General features: G+C 39.8%; 2 protein-coding genes across 2 annotated transcripts in view; one reads left to right on the top strand and one right to left on the bottom strand.

Annotated features, from left to right (window-relative positions):
• fkbp16 (FKBP prolyl isomerase 16) overlaps positions 1-17,966 on the bottom strand; it is a 71,818-nt gene that overhangs the window by 31,143 nt on the left and 22,709 nt on the right. The window lies entirely within an intron of this gene.
• Positions 3,380-17,966, top strand: part of LOC141766294 (RNA polymerase II elongation factor ELL) — a 29,214-nt gene continuing 14,627 nt past the window's right edge. The window contains exons 1-2 of the mRNA XM_074632999.1: positions 3,380-3,593; positions 6,965-7,012. Coding sequence (XP_074489100.1) covers positions 3,456-3,593; positions 6,965-7,012 — 186 coding nt within the window. The 5' untranslated portion in view covers positions 3,380-3,455. The remainder of the gene's footprint in view (positions 3,594-6,964; positions 7,013-17,966) is intronic.

A 17,966-nucleotide genomic window follows, 5' to 3' on the forward strand; every position in this document is an offset into this window, starting at 1 on the left:
CTGACACTAGATTACAGATTAAATGCACTGTTTTTATGGTGTAAAACTGCTGGAGGGTAAATGTTTCACATCAACTGAAAACATTGCTATGTTTTTAACCCATGAAGGTAATTAAATGATGTTTGCTTTTGTCATGTTCAGTGAAAGGAAGAGTTTGTTCTTTTCATTGGTGCATATTTAAATTCAGCAGACTACGATTTAGATGTAAAAACATGTATGGTATGAAGGAACTTTGAGCTAGCCGGGTTGAAGTGAGGTTCATATTCTAAAATTCTAATGTGTTTTATCTCATAATGTCATACATTAATCTAAAAGATTACGTTTTCTGGGCTTGAAACAGGATTGAAACGTTGATTAAAAGGTCACAAGACGTGATGAATCTTTCATTTTCAGCAAATGAATGGCACAGGAAACGTCACCCTGTTGTTACGTTGTTGTACCACTGCAACAAAGTTATTCATCACTACGTTTTACCAAAGAAAATGAAAAAAATAACAAATTATCACACATTATATCAAGTATGTGGCACTCGTGTCACTGCAGGAGCAGAACTAAGACTAATGTAATACCGATAATAGTTGTAAACAAACACTGCATTACTGACCGTGAAGCTACTCTTTAATCCACAGCCATTCAGCATGTTGTCCATCAGGGATTAAATTAATCTCAACTCCATATGTGTCTTTTAATTTATCTGACACACAGAGAGATAATACACACACAGCGAATAAAGGGGTCATGTGTTTGGAGTTCGTTCTTTCACAAGCTTTTTAGAGATAATTTCACTTTACTTGGGTAATTGCATTAAACTGCTTTTAACTTCTACTCCCCTACATTTGAGAGGAATTTCAGCTGCTTTTTACTCCATTGCTTTTATTTGACAGCTATAGTTACTGTACATTTCAGATTAATATGTTAATTAAAACACATGACAATCTTTAAAAGATATGATGCGTGATTACGGCATACATGTAAAGTATGTATACCAGTAAGCGACAGCGTTAAAATGCTGCTAACACATTAAATTAACACCTAGTTTTGATAATCAATTCATAATTTTAGTCACATTTCAAAGCAAAAATGCCAAACTATCTCAATTGCAGCTTCTGATATGTGAAGATTTGCAGCTTCTCATTTTTTATTTGATCATAAACTGAATATATTTGGGTTTTGGGCTGCTGGTCGGACAAAGCAAGACATTTTACACATATGTTATGTTTGACATTTTACAGACAAAATCAAGTAATTAGTAAATCGAGAAAATAATCTGCACATTAATCAATGATGACATTGCTAAGTGCAGCCGAATAATAATATAACATAATACTTAAAGTCAATTTTTCTGGTAAATACCTCTTTTACTCAAGTATTTTTTTCTTACGTGTAATGGAGTATTTTTATATTGTTGTTTATACCAGAGGTCGACCGATAGGGGATTTTTAAAGGCTAATATAATAACGATAGATTGGAGCAGGAAAAAGCCGATAGACGATTAATTGGCCGATATCTTCTTTAACTCTGCAGCAGCCTAGTCAGCTACTTTTTAATAAATCAGTTTCTTGTCACTCCGAATTTAATCATTATTAAGAGAAGTGTGATTTCATGGATTACATTGTTGGAATATATTCTATTTATTTACAGTGGGAGATGCGCTGTTCTGTAGCTTACAGTATGACTGGCCAGTATTACTTCTGCTGCGCGTCTTGTTGCATTGTTAAATACCACTCTTGCAAACCATTAATGTTTGTGCATATTCCCGGGGTAAGGAGGATCTAAAGTGTGTGATTTTTTTTCATGAATGGATGGTTATGTGGCTGGATTATTTGGAAGAAAGAACACCAAATTAGTACAGTAAGCAAGTTTAAGTACCAGTGAATGATTTATTTTCCTCCCCGTCTTGTATCGTGGACAAAGAGCTGATAGTGTTGCGTTATATATTCAAGAACTTTTTTTTCCCCCCTCTTCGTTTACTATGTGTTTGGAGCCTCCGTGTAAAACGGTGATGTGCGTCCCCGCGTGACTGGTAGGTTTTTGTAGTGAAATGAGGAGTTATCGTATAGATAACTCATTTCAGCTTCACGATTCAGACGTTCCTCATCCATTGCGGCGCTTTCAAAACGAGCGACAGGAATAAATAGAAACAGCGTCCGACAAAAATTCAGCTCCAAACAAAGTGCTGCGTCACTCACGGCCAGTTAGGACATTCCAGTAGAAAACAAAGCAAGCTGATTCTGTCGCTGGCGCTCGCTCGCATCACAATCAGTTAGGAGTAATATGTAGAATACACACAGCATACCAATACACTAGACCTCTCTGTGTTTACATGTCATTGTTATACGGTGTTGTTGAGTACTCGATTTTGATTGGTTAATCACGGTGTTCTACAGTCTGTTATTTCTTTATAGCAGACCGTTGCTATGGATAGCAGACCGTTGCTATGGGCGCAGTTCTGATGTCGGACTCTAGCGGACCGTTTATGTGTCAAATTATAGATTCATATAGTAAGTAGCCGTGTAATAAGCGGGATAATGTACAGCGAGGGAATTCTTTCGGGGATTCTTTCACAACAATGACCGGCTCGCTGTACATTATCCCTTACTTACCACTGTTGGTCTATCAACGAACCTACAAGGCTCATTTCTGGTTTACTGTCGGGTTTTGTATTTCTGTGAGTTTGGTTTCTATGGTAATTCTCTCATTATTCTATCACTCACTGGACATATTAGTCTTGATATAAAAAATGCACGTGCTGGAGCCTTATTATTCATTTTTGTGTAAACGAAGCCTCTGTCATCACAGTTCCTCTAGATTTATTTTTTGTGAACCCTCAACCTTAATGTTCAAACTGCACCTATGCCTATCGGCGCCGATTAATCGGCCAAACCAATCAATCTCCCTCTAGTATACACTGTATATTGGGAATTTAAATGATCTCCAGACTTCCACCACTGACTATTTGTTTATAAATAAAGTTTTTCATTTTGTTTTTATTACAATTTTTTATTTCTCTGCACAGCACAAATAAATAACAATATTGTTTAGAAAATGCCATCCAATTCACACTCATACATGCTCCTTCTGCAGGTGTGTGTGTGTGCTGCAGAAACACACAGAGTGCATTTACCAAATTCCAGTTTGGAGGAGTGACACTTATTTCACAAAAAATAGATTAAAAAAGACCAGATAAATACAGGCTGGAAACTCCGAGGGCACAAATGACCAACAAGGAGTGTGACCTGAAAAGCGAAAGTAAAATAGTTTCTGTGTGTGTGTGTTAATGTGTGCGTCTGTGTGTATTGGAGTGTGCGTGTGTGTGTGCGTGTGTCTGCGTGTGTCTGCGTGTGTGTGTGTGTGTGTGTGTGTGTGTGTGTGTGTGTGTGTTAGCCCCGCCCACCGCCTCTCTCTCCTCCGTGACGTAGCAGGCAGTATGTCGCCAATAGCCTTCAGTTGTAGAAATGGCAGCGCTGAGACAGGAGCATCGGTATGGGCTCTCCTGTGGCCAAATCAACAAAAACACCCCGAATCAAACTCTGTATCACGTCAAACTCACCGACACTGCCATCCGGACCCTGGAAGCCTACCAGAACCTGAAGGTAAGACAAATCATCAGCTTATGTGTGTGTTTTTTAGCTATATTTTCATTTTTTTTTTCTCTTTAAATCGCCTCCTAACTCCGGGAACTGTAAAACCTCTGTTTGGGAAAATCCTTTATGGTAGAAAAAGAAAAAGTTTAAACAGTTCAGCAGCTCAGATCTCATCGACTAGGTGGCTGATAAATGTTGGTTTATTTTATTATACAGTGGAAAGGCTGATTTATTGTGATCATATGAGGCTTTGATGAATGAAGGGATTTCATTAAATTCTCTCTTTTAAGCTCTGAGTATAATTTGTTTTGTGCGAAAAAAAAAAAAGGAGAAGCTCAGGCTATGTTCAATTGTCTGCTTGTTTACCAAAAAGCCTAATCTCCCAGAAAAAAAGCTATTAAAGTTCCCATATGACAGGTTTGTGATTATTATGCCCTGAGCTTTATTATAAAAGCCTGCTGTTTTTTCTGTTTTGTTTTTTTTCCATGCAGACATTACATCTGAAATTCATTATTCAGGTTATTATGGGCGAACACAGATGATTGTCAGTCATTAAATGTAGAAAAAAAAAAAAAGCTGTTTTTTTTTTTTTGTCTGTTTTTTGCTCTCGGGAATAAATTAATGAACAAGCTATCAAGCAAATTATTGGACTGCTCTGAATCTGTTTTTATTGCTTTTATATGGTCCATTAGATTAGAGCGAGATAATTTAGTCTATTCAAATGGTCTTTTCCTGGAGCAATATGCTTGCTTGATAAGAGTCACACAGTTTAGGACTGGCTCTTTTTCGTTTTGGGGTTAAAAACAGATTGTGTGTTTGTGTGAGCCTGGATCACAGTATAAATAGACCTGGATGTGGGACTGAGCTCTAGTCGGTGGCAGAGCTCGACAAGTTGTCGCTGTGCTCTTGTGTATTATTGTTTTTTGCCCTTTACACGCCTGGAAGCCCGCCCAGCTCCAGAGCTCATTGGTCTGTGAAGCAGAGTAAACTCAGAGCTCACACAGCCTGACAGCTTCCTCCAGGCCAACAGCAGCTAGCCAGCAGCCAGGAGAGGTTATACTGAGAAAAACTTTCCCCAAGTCAAAGACCACCCTAGAAAATACTGTTTTTGACCACTGGACTCACACAGGAACCTCAACCTGAAAGAGTTTATGTTATTAGACATGATTTATTTATGATTTTCATGTGTTGTGTGCGTGAGGAGACAGGCTTGTTAAACCTAAAATAGACAGTCCCTGAGACTTTTTATATCAGATTATTGCTGCTTCTATCTGTAATTGAGTAATTATTTGGTCTATGAAATGTCAGAAAATACAGAAAAAATGCCACAATTTTGTCAAATGTATTCAATTGATTCTCATATAGGCTTATGACTTAGAACACTAGAAAATATTTATTTTTGACAAGCCAGGATTAGTTAAAGTTTGCCCATTTTGCTAAAAAAAAAAAAACCATAAACAATCATCAATTATCAAAATAGTTGCAGAGTAATTTTTCTGTTGATCTACTAATCATTTCACAATTTCACAAAGCTGAAGTTCTTCACTTAAAATGCACCGATACCGGATCGGCTATCGGGCCGATACTGACTCAGATAGCTGGATATCAGTGACAATGGGGCCGATCTATTCAATTCAATATACAGTATACTATATACTGTACATTATATACTGACATTTTAATTCCTGTTTAAGTTTTGTTGTTGCATTAAAAAGATTTACACCTGAATTTTAATTCCTGATAATTTTGAAGATTTCTTTTGCCAAGTTGTTGGTGTACGATTTATTATTTTAATAATAAATAACATTTCACTACATTTATATCTATAGACACTGATATCGGATAGGTACTCGGTATCGGCCGATACTCAAAAGCCAGGTATCGCTATCGGTATCTGGACTGAAAAAGTCGGATTTCAAACGTCTTGTTTTGTCAAACTAACAGTCCAAAATCCAAAGATAATCAATTTACTGTCATTGTAGATTTCCAAAACCAACAAATATTCACATTTGAGAAGTCGAGGGGAATTTTGGGCACTTTACTTAATAAAATGACTCAAACTAAGAATCAATTATCAAAACAGTTGCTGATTAATTTTTTTTCTTCTATTGATCCTGTATTTCATTAATCTGTACCACTTTCTAAAAAGGCACCCTTTATATAAAGGGTTCATTATTGTAAGTAATGGCTACTTTACTAACAACAACTTTTGGGTTGCCAGGTTGTAAAATATCCCTTTGGCTGGTGTTTATAATTTCTATTGTTTAGTAATGCAGTTATAAATGTTGGTAATCCATTATTAAGAACTCAAGGGGGTCTCTCTCTAATAAGCTATCATGTCTGCAGTTATAAATAAATGAATTGTGGTTCAAATGCTCCAGCTGAAGGAGCATAAACCAGGCAAAGGGTATTTGTCACAACCTGGCAACCCCAAAATTTAAATTCTTATTAATGGCTAATACATACATTAATAAATTATCGTCCTATTTAAAATGATCATATAAAACAATAAGCGGCTTTATTTTCCACTTGTGATAAACCATCAGATTTAGCCCTATGGCTGTGTTTCCACAAACATCATGTGCTTTAATATTTATTATTCCATTCAATATTAAAAGCTAACAGATGATGAAGAAAATCACAACAATACTCTTCAATAGGGAAGACATTTCCCCAAACCATTAATAATAAATTAAGAGCGCTGTCAATCACGGGCACAGCTGTACTTCACAGATAATTGTCTCCATCTATTAACTATGTATCATGTTGCCTCAAAGGCAGATGTTTTTTTATGATTTCAATATTTCTTTATCGGTCGGGGGGGAAGAAACAATATGATGTTCTGGTGCTTAACACCGTGGTCTTGGAATTATAAACCACAGCATGGAGGGCTTTTAAAAAGTGCATTTTAAAAAAATATAATTTGTATTTCCTCTGGGATCTGTTGTAGCTTTTATTTATATAATCATTTAGAGGGACAATCAGCTGAAACACACAAACACACTCAGAAAACTGAGTGACACGAGCAAAGTTTTCTGCAGGCTATAGATTGATTAATCACACACATTCCTCTGAAGATTAGGGCCAGAAGCCCCTGAACTGGAGACTTAATGATATAGAAATATGGCAGCAATTCATCAGGGCAAGGCCTGATGGGAAATGGCAATTATGGTAACGTTTTGGCATTTAATGAGGAAAGTTTACCAAGCCTCGTCTCGTCAAGCCAGACTGCGGTTATCTAGAGAAATCCACTGAGCAGAGCCGGAACGATGGCGATATATTTTCACTCATAATGTATGAAGCTGTCTATTAGATTAAACATGAATCCTGAGTCAGTGACCACTTTCTTATTTTTTCTCTCTCTCTCTCTCTCTCCTCAGGCATCACTATCAAATCAGCCAGCGATTTGCTTCAAGGGGAGCCAGGGGGTAAGATGTTTTTGCATGCTCTCCCTAATGCCACAGAAATTGAATGCTCTAATTAGTTCTGATTTGCTGTGTGGAGCGCACTTGTGACAGTTCCTCTGCACATCTTATGTGATTCTTAAGCATTCAGTAGGCGCTCACATGCATCCATGAAGAGGACAAACATTCACTGACTGCAGGATTTTGCCTTGGAGTGTTTTGTTTCTTAAAACTGAAAAGACCCAGTGATTAACGTGGAGAATATGGCTGCTTTGAATGCACCAGAGCCTGAGGGAAAGGTGTCACTAATTGGCTCAGTTATACTATGTTGTGTCAAATAGCCTGGACTGTACATTCACTGGCCACTTTATTAGGTACAAGATGTACCTAATAAAGTGGCCGGTGCTAGTACCGGGTGGTGTTCTGCTGCTGTAGCCCATCTGCTTCAAGGTTCGACGTGTTGTGCGTTCAGAGATGGTATTCTGCATACCTTGGTTGTAACGAGTGGTTATTTGAGTTACTGTTGCCTTTCTATCATCTCGAACCACTCGCCCATTCTCCTCTGACCTCTGACATCACAACAAGGCATTTTCGTCCACACAACTGCCGCTCACTGGATATGTTCTCTTGTTCGGACCATTCTCTGTAAACCCTAGAAATGGTTGTGCGTGAAAATCCCAGTAGATCAGCAGTTTTTTAAATACTCAGACCAGCCTGTCTGGCACCAACAACCATGCCACATTCAAAGTCACTTAAATCCCCTTTCTTCCCCATTCTGATGCTCGGTTTGAACTTCAGCAAGTCGTCTTCACCACCTCTAGATGACGTAATGCATTGAGTTGCTGCCATGTGATTGGCTGATTAGCTATTGTGTTAACAAGCAATTGAACAGGTGTGCCTAATAAAGTGGCCGGTGAGTGTATGTGTTTATACTGGGGGTGGGGGAAAAAAATCGATTCACCTATGTGTCTCAATTTTCTTTTTACGATTTTGAAATTGATTTTTTAATGCCAGAATCAATATATTTGCTTCATTTGAGTCTATGCAGAGGTATAAGGAAGTAACCGCTTTTATTGTTGTAGTCAGAGTTACATGACGTCATATCCATTCCGTATCTGTCAACCAAAACAAACCGCAGTCGGCCGCTGCGAGCCGTAACAAAAAAGTAGAAAACGGCGAAGGTTCTATGTAGATACGACCCGCACCCTCACATTTTAAATCCAAAGTGGTAAACACTACACATACAGTAAAGTATGGAAACACTTTGGGTTTCACACATTGCCAGGAAAAGCAGAGCTAGACATCACGGCTAAAGCTGCATGCTAACTCTGTCATAAACGTTATCGTATTGCGGTAACGTGCGGTCAAGCCTGCCGCCACTCGCATCTCCGTGGTCAAATTAGCCGACGCTACGACTGTAGAGCACCCATATACTGACATTTATGTTAAATGCATTAAAATGGCCCCGATGGAGCTGACCATGGATGTATAAAGAGAACAGAGCTAACGGGGAAAGCTATCGACGGACTTGGCAAAGTTAGCGGAAGTATACACATGGGACTACATCTGGTTTTCAAAATAAGGGAACTGTATATGCAAAATACATATATGGAAATAAGATTGATTGGATTATATTCACCAGAAGTATAAAACATTACATGTCCCTTATAAATTAAAAAGAAAATATCACTAATCTGTGAAGGAAATGTCTTTAGTCTATGATTTTTGAAATCCTGACAATGACAAATATATTTGACTTTTGGACATCTGACTACACACATGCTGAAAATCAAACATTTTTTATTGTATCTATATATACTGTATATATTTGGATATATTAAGTCCCTAGAAGTGTATGATTTAACTCTTTCCCATGATCTAGTGTTAAAAAAGTTGTTACAAAAATCGCAATAAATTGTAATATCGAATCACGATTCTTGTAAAATCCCAATACTTAAAAATCTCAATACGGATCGAATCGGCACCCAAGTATCGTGATAGTATTGAATCGGGAGATAGGTGTATCGTCCCAGCCCTACAGTGACGAAGTACATAATCTCCAAAAATACTTGGCTCTGAAAGCAAGAGGGCATTCCTCTGAAGCGTCTGTAAAGAAAGATGCCTGTGTCCGGCCAGATTAGCCGGGCTGCTACTACACATTTACCGCACAATCGGCCCCGTCTAAAAGGAGCTGTTCTAATCCCCGCAAGAGCCGATTGCATTGACGAAAGTGACTTTGCGCTGTACACAAATGCCTGCCCTGTGTGCTCACACGGACCCTGGAAGCCCCTAAGACAGGGTACGCTATACCTCCAGGCTGCTAGCCAGGTTACTGGGTCAGGCTTGCAACTGGGGAAGCTTTGTTCGGGGAGGGGGAGGAGGTAGCGGGGGGGGTTGGCAAACCCCAGGGAGCCCCCATGTCTCTGCGCCTGTTGTCTCCGTTCAGACATGAAAGATTAGAAATACGGGAATGATACATGAGCGGTGGAATTTTTAGCTGGGCAGGATGCAAAATGTGTCCAAGTACACAATGTAAACATGTAATGAAACATCTGTAAAACGAGCCGCAGATTAACCTGTTTATGAGAGTCTCTCTGTGAAGAAATGTTAAGTGAGTGCAATTTAAGTGTTCTTTAATCACTGAATGGGATTTGGTGATTATATCTCGGTTGGCACATTACATATTCAAATTGCTTTGCGGAATTCGAGCACGGGCTCCCTCCCCCTCTGACAATAGTCCCCGAGCTGGACGATTGGGCATTAATGAGGTAGCTGCAACCATTGGTGGTGGGGGGAGGCCAGATTAAGCCGTTAGTGGGGGGAGGATGTTGGTGAACATGGCAGTCTGGCATACAACAGACCGAGAGGATACCCAGTATCTGTGTCTCCAGGTTGGATGTTTACAGCATCACAGATGTAGCTACTTTTTAATAAGTATTTGCTGGAGCTCAACCATTCCCCGAAAAGCAGCATGAACTTCAATAGGTCATGTGTAGCGAGTGAGGAGGTTTGTGTCCAACTGACACATGCCAGCTGTAGAGCTCCATCACAGAAGCCACGACTGCTTCTCTCTGATCTTTGTCCTCGCTCATGTCACATTTTCTGTAAAGTGGGCACTTCCAGAGCCGCAAAAACCAGAGGAATTCTTCAAATCACTGTCCTGGCGTCACTCCAGGGCTCAGCGGCATCAGGGGCCAGGGCTGCTATCGAGAAATAGCACGCTGAGGTTTTTCGGCTGCCTTTCTCTCTGACCCTGCGGCATTTAGCCCTACTATTGTAAATTGTCTGCCAAGCTTGTAATCATGCGATGAAAGACACCGGCTCCCAGATGCCTCTGAAACTAGTGTTCAAGGCTGCTGTGAAACTTACAAATTACAATAAAAGAAATTCTGCTTTTGAAACCTAGCTATTTTTAACTCATCTAAATGAGGTATAAACAGACTTAAAACTGGGTAATATTGGAGGAAAGTCAACTGAATGGGTTTGATCAATAACTAGCGTCTGGAGTAGTGACAGAAAATTAAAAAAAATGAGAGTGTGATGCAACTATAAAGAAATAAGAAGTAAAGAGACACTCTTTTTTTCACATTTCGTAAAAGCTGGAAGTTGAAAAGAAATTAGATTTCTGGATTACTTTGAAATACTCACAAGGGATTAAGGAATATATTCAGAGCTTGTCTGCGTTCCCATGGCCAGGAATTTCACATCCTAGTGCTTATTTTCCTTTAGTACTGGCAACGCCGCCTGCTTGTTGGCAGGATGTATATCCATTTAGTAAGAAATGAAACTTGTGCTAGTTCTTAGATCCACGCAGCAGGGTGCATATTGATTAGGAAATGTGTTTTATTGCTACAGTGCTTTTTATTTAAAAGCACATACTTCTTTTTCTTGATGTTTCCACTCACTTCTGTATGTGTTAGTGAGCACTGTATCTCGACTATTACATTGCAAAGTTGTGTTATACTATTGAGTGGCTCAGTATTATTTTGAACATAACTTTTACGAGCGTAATCGCGAGCGAATGTCGTCGTAAAAACGGGCATTACATTTGAATACTCTGTGTTTGTGCTGTGTCAGGTGTGACATCGGTTTCATTTCCTCCTCAGTTCATAAATGTTGAATTGCAGTTGCCAGAGTAATTGTTTTTGTTTACGGCCCTGTCTGTATTTATGTGCACAGCTGTCACATAAAGGCAGCGGTGCCGGGATGAGGGGAATGCAGAGGAGCTCTTAAAGATATTCTCATGACGACTGTGTGTGAAGGCTGAGCTTCCCCTGGGCTCCCTCCCGCCGGCCCTCTTGATTATTTTGCCATTTCACCCCATGCCTTGGCTGAGTCCTTGGGAGACATCAGGGCCTCTATCTCACACACGGCTGCTCTGACTCTACCCCCCGCCACCACGCCGCTTTGCTTCGCCTCCCGCTCGCACTGCAAATAAGCTTTTTGCAGTGTGCGAGTGTGCGAGTGTGGATGTGTGCATTTTTTTCTCTCCTTTTTTTTTTTTTTTCCTGGAAGCTAATTAGAATAACAATAACAGGAATGCGGTTTGAGAGCCGTCCTCTCCCAGTGGCATAGCAGTGAGAGGGAGAGTTGTCCCACGTGTTTCTGAAAGGGCACACGCCGCTCTATTCATCCAGATGTGTTAAGCGAGGCAAAAGTCTCTGTGTTCTCCGCTCGTCTGAGGCACTCTGTGTTTATGCAGAGCTAGTTGGCCTGAGGATCTTTGGATCATACAGTATATTTTAGGAACAGGCCTCATGAGATCCTGCAGTTAAAGAGGAATTTTCTTTACTTAGCTCCTCTGTCATTATTGTGTTCTTTCGCTTCAGTATTTTATGGTTACAAGAGTTTGCTGTTAAAGATCAGAAATCAATGGCACAAGCTGGGCAGGCAGTGTGACTAAAGGTTGCAATATACAAGTATATACTTGAATTTGAAACACACAGAGTTGTTGTTGTTGTGGCTTTGTGTTGTTTGTTTACATTCCGAGCTAATCTTGAACCAATAAGACGAAAGATGTAACCGTCACCCTGGGAAACGGGAAACGGCAGCGAGAAAAACTCACACCAACAACACAGGCTGCTTTAAAAAAGTGACTGAGGGAATATGCAAATGTAAATACTGTTTGATTGGTTGTTGAGTAATAGGCTAGATATCCCAAAACTCAGCAAGCAAAGCCTTGGAAGACTCAATTTGAACGAGGAAACGCAACTAACGATGTCATGTGTGCGCATTTAAGTGTAATGCTAATTATGCTCTGTGTAATTGATGGCAGTGTGGTGCTCTCATTTAGTAAAAATGTCTAGTTCATGTGGAGATCTTTGGCGGTTTGTGTCAAATTAGACAGTTAATTACATTTCATAGTCAGTTTTCTTGTTTGTTGTAATATTCACATATTTCACAATGTTTATTTTTTTTAGCAAAATAATTAATTTCAACAATATCTTTAAGAGCCTCATTTTGCCACCTAAATAGGTTCAAACCAGGATTCATTAAGATCTCTAATTATTTAGATAATTACAAGGAAGTTACCATTTAAATGACTTCTGACAATTGTTACAATCATACCGTGCAAACCTGTCGATTATCAACTATCCGACTAGTCATTTGGTGTTGTAAAAAGAAAACAGAGTTGACACAATAAGGAAATAGTTTATAAAGTGTTGCTGCTGGCCCCTGAGGAGTCTTATCACAAACATTTTATTCATGTATTTAAAAATGCTGCACAACAGGATGTGAGCATTACCAACATTGCAAGTAAGCATGAGCAGTGTTTTTGTGTATGGTAGTGAGGAAGCTTAACGCCAAGAGCTTAAAACCAACACCAGAGAGCTATTGTTAAACTTAAAGACTTTAAACTTTACACTTTACTAAACACTTTAAAAGGCTTATGTAATCCTTATTAGTTTTGTGGTGAAAGATGCATGCATAAAAAGGAAAGAGTCTTATTGTGATCCCTAGAGTTATAATTCCCAAGGACCCCACATAAAGCATAGTGTGCCTAGATATCAAAAGGGACATTTTGAAGTCTTCTAATATATTCTACTTATATTTTTCATCAGCAATGGGGATGTTTAACTCAAAGCTAAATCACCTGAAACACATCTTTTCTTACACCTGTGTGTTATTTGACAGTACATTGAGTGCACTATTTGGCTCACCAATTCAATCCATGCAACCTGATTTTAACACACACCACATCTCGGTGCATGTTTTTGGATATCCCCCTCTTTCTCCAAGTTTCCCTGCAAGTTAATCAGGTTTGGAGAGACTTTCCAACGCACAATCTGTGAATTGTTAAAAGGATTACAGACTGCCTGCTGGAGAGAAAAGTCCAGTAATGGGAGTATATAGCGCAACGCTCCAAGTGGTTTGTGGGATTGTTGCGGTGAAACAGGCTAGGTATCAACAAGGGGAAACACATTACTGATGTCAGTGCATCTGAGGTCTAATAACCAGCGTGTAAAGGGGAATTTTCAAACACTGGCACCATCTGATGCAAATTAGGCAAGGTTCAGATGGGGGAATCCACATACGGACAAACACGGAGTGATGTAGTTTTTGTTTACATATTGCGAAGAGGAAACAGTGGCCTAACACTTAAAACCTCCATCCCTCTGTGTATAAAGAGGAAGGCACCTACAGTAAGGAGGCGTGGGGTGTCGGGGGAGGGGAGGGGAGACGGGAGAGTGTTTGTTGAGGTTGACAGATTAGCCCCAGCCTCTTGGAAAAAGACTGATTCTGCTTGGCATAACAGGCAGTACCTTGGGGGATGCTCGACAGTTGCCCATCCCCATGTCCCCACACTAACTCCCGTCAGTCCCCACCCCCCTTCGTTTTGCTTTCCTGTCTCTACCAACCCCCCTCGATGAACAGATCCTCAAGCACAGGAACATCCACATCCATCCGGGCTCACTGAAAGAATGAATGGGTTTAGAGCGCAAAGGGATGATGTCACACGTTTTGTTTTTAACAAATGAGTCACAGTGGAATTGTTGATCATACTGTACAAAGCTTGGGGACAGTGAATAAGAATAATGAATGCGTTTCTCTGGGACACTTGCTCGTCTGCATGTGACACTGACACGGGGCTGACAGTTGAATCTTTTCTACTGTCAATGCCTCAACTTGTGGAGTCCGTAATATGATGTATAATCTCAACTTTGCTCCAACATATAAACCTAAATAAAGAGGAACAAGTACATTTGCTCCAGCCAGGGTCCAACCCCCTCTCCTCTGCTGAGTTGTTCGTCACATTCCTAAAGGAAGACTATTTAGGGCCATCCCTCATGCACTGGCTCTACTGGGAGCCACTGCCACCCTCCCTCCCTCCCCTTCCCTCCATACACACCCAAACCCCCAATCCCTCCCTTTACCCTCCAACAACACACAGCCACACGTCCCCGCTGTTCATGAATAATCCAGGCGGGCCGACAGGCCATTGCACTCAGCTTTGTGGGGGAAGAAGCTAGAACAAAAGACGGGCAGCTCACAGAGCAGCTATGGCTGAGTAGGCTCAGATGAGAAGACAATGGTAACTAGTGTCAGTACAGACATGGGCAGGAGGCAAAGACTTCAGAGTAAATCACATATCCAGGCGCCTGCTCCCATCTCAGTGTTGCCATGCCAAATACCAGAGCTGGGAACCTTGCCGTCTTGCTTTCGTCTGCAGAGCAAAGAAAGGGAAAAGACAGAGAGAGAAACTATCCTCTCATCTTTCCCTGCAGATGTTTGGACTGGCGCGAACAGTAGATCTCTTCAGTGAAGCTATTTTTTCCCTTCCTCACCAAATAGCAGGGTTAAGAACTCTGTTTAACCTCATCAAAGATGAGCAGTTTAAACAAGCTCGGGGAGTTAAAGATGAAGTTTTACAACGGCATCACCGACGGTGTCCTTTGTCCTTGTTCAACTGCTGAGCCCCCTGCCAAGATTTTCTGTTCCAGTCCAGTTCACACCTTACAACAGCCTGAAAGTATTTGACATCTCCAAACACACAGGGCCCTGGAGTAGCAGATGTGGCTGGGCCGAGGCCACAGAGGCAGTTATTGTATCAGCCCGTTCGCCCCATGGGGGGGCTGCACTGACAAGGTGTTAAGGATTGCCGTTCTGATGCCATTTGGTTGCCCGGACTGTTACTGTCCAACGGCTAAACTTTACTCATCATAATGGGCGGCGTTACAGCACACAGCTCTCACAGCTCTGTTCCTTTTATGAAGCTGTTTAATTTTATTTAACCGACACATTTTAGTAGTACACTCTCATAATAATACCCCATTAAGCTTTTCTCCGATTAATTAATCATCAGATTAAAGGACTCACACAGACATAATTAGAATACTATGGAGCATAAGCAATTTAATGAATTCTTTCCCTGGTCCCGAGCTAGACAAATAATGCTGATTTAATAGTCGTCTCCAATTATTAAGAACTCCTACATAATGAATAGCATATTCAAGTTATACATCAGAGAAAAATTATATAAATGAAAAAATAAATATAAATAAATGCATTTTTTTATAATATATTATTAAATTTTTCTAAATTAAAATAACTTCAGAAAAATTTATGGGATTTTGTGTTATTTTTTTAATATACATAATATATACTTGACTCTTTGTTAAGGGTCATTAGCTACATTCAGCTTATTCAACATAAGATTAGTCTCATTTCGCGCCCCAGAGTACCAGAACATGATCAGCCTCTACAGTATATATGTATGCCATACTAACAAAGTATTGATGCGGACGTAAATATTGAATGTAAGCATAACAACTAACAGTTCAAAAATGCACTTAAAAACTAATTTGCCGTCACAATGCTTATAGAAATGCTGCATGCGGTTTGAGTCATGCCTCTGTTACATGGATGTGTATACATGACTCACCCGTCCGTGACCCGAGAGTACTGGAGCTGTGTTTTTTTCAATGAGCTGTTATTAGCTGTGTCATAACTCTGAACTCTGTTAGCCAGTTTGATGACTTTTAAAAAGCCTCCAGTGCGTACTTATTGTGACTCATTCACCTTTTTACTCATTTTAAATTGAGGATTGTAAAGTTCGGTGTTTCTATTCTTGTTTGTTCACTGGTGAGTGTACATGGTAATTCCACAAAGTTTGACTGATTATAGTTTCTCTCTGTTAACACGAAGCCCAAACTGTCAGCTCGATATTTGACCTCACTCCCTGCATGTGCCCTGGGGAAGTGTGCGGCTTCCTCAGCCAAAAAATACGACAACGCACACACACACACACACACACACACACACACACACACACACACACACACACACACACACACACACACACACACACACACACACACACACACACACACACACACACACACACACACACACACAGCCTCAGGGGATCAGACCAAAGCTCCATATGGAGCTGTCTATGACTCAGCGTCTCTATGTAAATCTACACCTACTACTTGGCTGACAGCAGCTTCAGGATCACAAACCTGTCGGCACAAGTGGTGTCACTGACTGAACACATGAAAAGTCGGGAGTTAATTTCATCAGGCTGGGTGGGATGATGACAACATTGGCCACTTTGCATGATTTGTCTGTGATGTTAAGTGTTTTCTGCAGTCACTATTCAACGCTGTAATCTGTAAATCTCTTGTTGTTCAGACTGCAGCAGACTTGTTGAGTTGGTTCCTCATGTTGTTGGTACGCAGCGGAAATGTCATCGAGGTAACATGACCGTGGATATGTTATTTCCTGAAGTGATAAAGATTATCAACAGTAGACACAGTGGCTTAGTAAAGAGAACGCCTCCAACTCCAACCACGATAAACACAACATTTTTAATGTTTCACCACCACCATACAGATGGAGACAGCATAATGATGATGTATTAGTTAGTAAAACGTTATGGATTTAAACTTTAACTGTTTTCACCTTTGAGTTCAGACCATTAAAGCGAAACAATATAACTTTTAAAAGAAGAAATAATACGTTCTTCCTCTTACAAATGAAAACTTGAACACAAGCAATAATATAATATTAATAATATTCAACGGAGACACTGTTTCTAAATCACTTAAAACATATTTTTGACATTTCTGTACTTTGTTATTGGCCAACATATACACCCAACATCTGGAATTAGTTTATATCAGCCAAAATATCGGTTTAGCTCCTGTTAGCTCATGCTAGCAAACTTTAGGTAGATATTGCTACGTAATTAACTAGTCGCAATATATCGGTATTGACGTGATATTTTAAAAATTAATTATTGATATGTTGATAATACACATGTGATAATATCGTGTAAATAATCCAGCCCCTGTTGAATCATTTCTGTTTCTTTCCATTCTCACTTTTGTCAGTTCATCTGGTTGCCTTTAGAGTAATTGTTGTTTTTGTACGCTTTTACAACTCTGTGTCTACTTCCATACACTTACATTTTGAGTGTAATTCATTTGCCTAAAAAGAGACAAATGCACAATAAACAAAGTTAAAGATTAATTTGAGTGATAGCCTTATTTTTCTTTAAAACATTTCTGTAGATATTGGGATATTATCATCATTGTGAAATCTTTTGGCCAAGACAATCGTGTAGTGAAAATCTGATATCGTGATAGCCCTATAACTGACTGACTTTTCTCTTCTTACCGCTGTTACACTATCTATGTTTTAGTGGCCGATGTTCAGCAAAACTTTCCCAGGATTGCTTAAACAGCAAATCACACATTTGGGATGCTTACGTTAAATCTTCTCCTAAAAGACAGATAATAATTTTGAGACACTTTGGTTTCCCTGATATTGATACATTGTGAACAACAAATCTGTGTTGAAATCGGCAGGAGAAGAGCTAGTAACGTTAGCTGTCGGCAGCCGATGGGCAGCACAGTCTTGATTGGCTAAATAACGGAGCTAACATTGAGTTGCATTGAGTTACAAGCTCTATTCAGTAAAAAATAGTATTGGGCGAAGGTAAATTATAACATCATTATTCATAATCTTGTAA

Source organism: Sebastes fasciatus, chromosome 4, assembly GCF_043250625.1.
Source record: "Sebastes fasciatus isolate fSebFas1 chromosome 4, fSebFas1.pri, whole genome shotgun sequence".
Classification (NCBI taxonomy): domain Eukaryota; kingdom Metazoa; phylum Chordata; class Actinopteri; order Perciformes; family Sebastidae; genus Sebastes; species Sebastes fasciatus.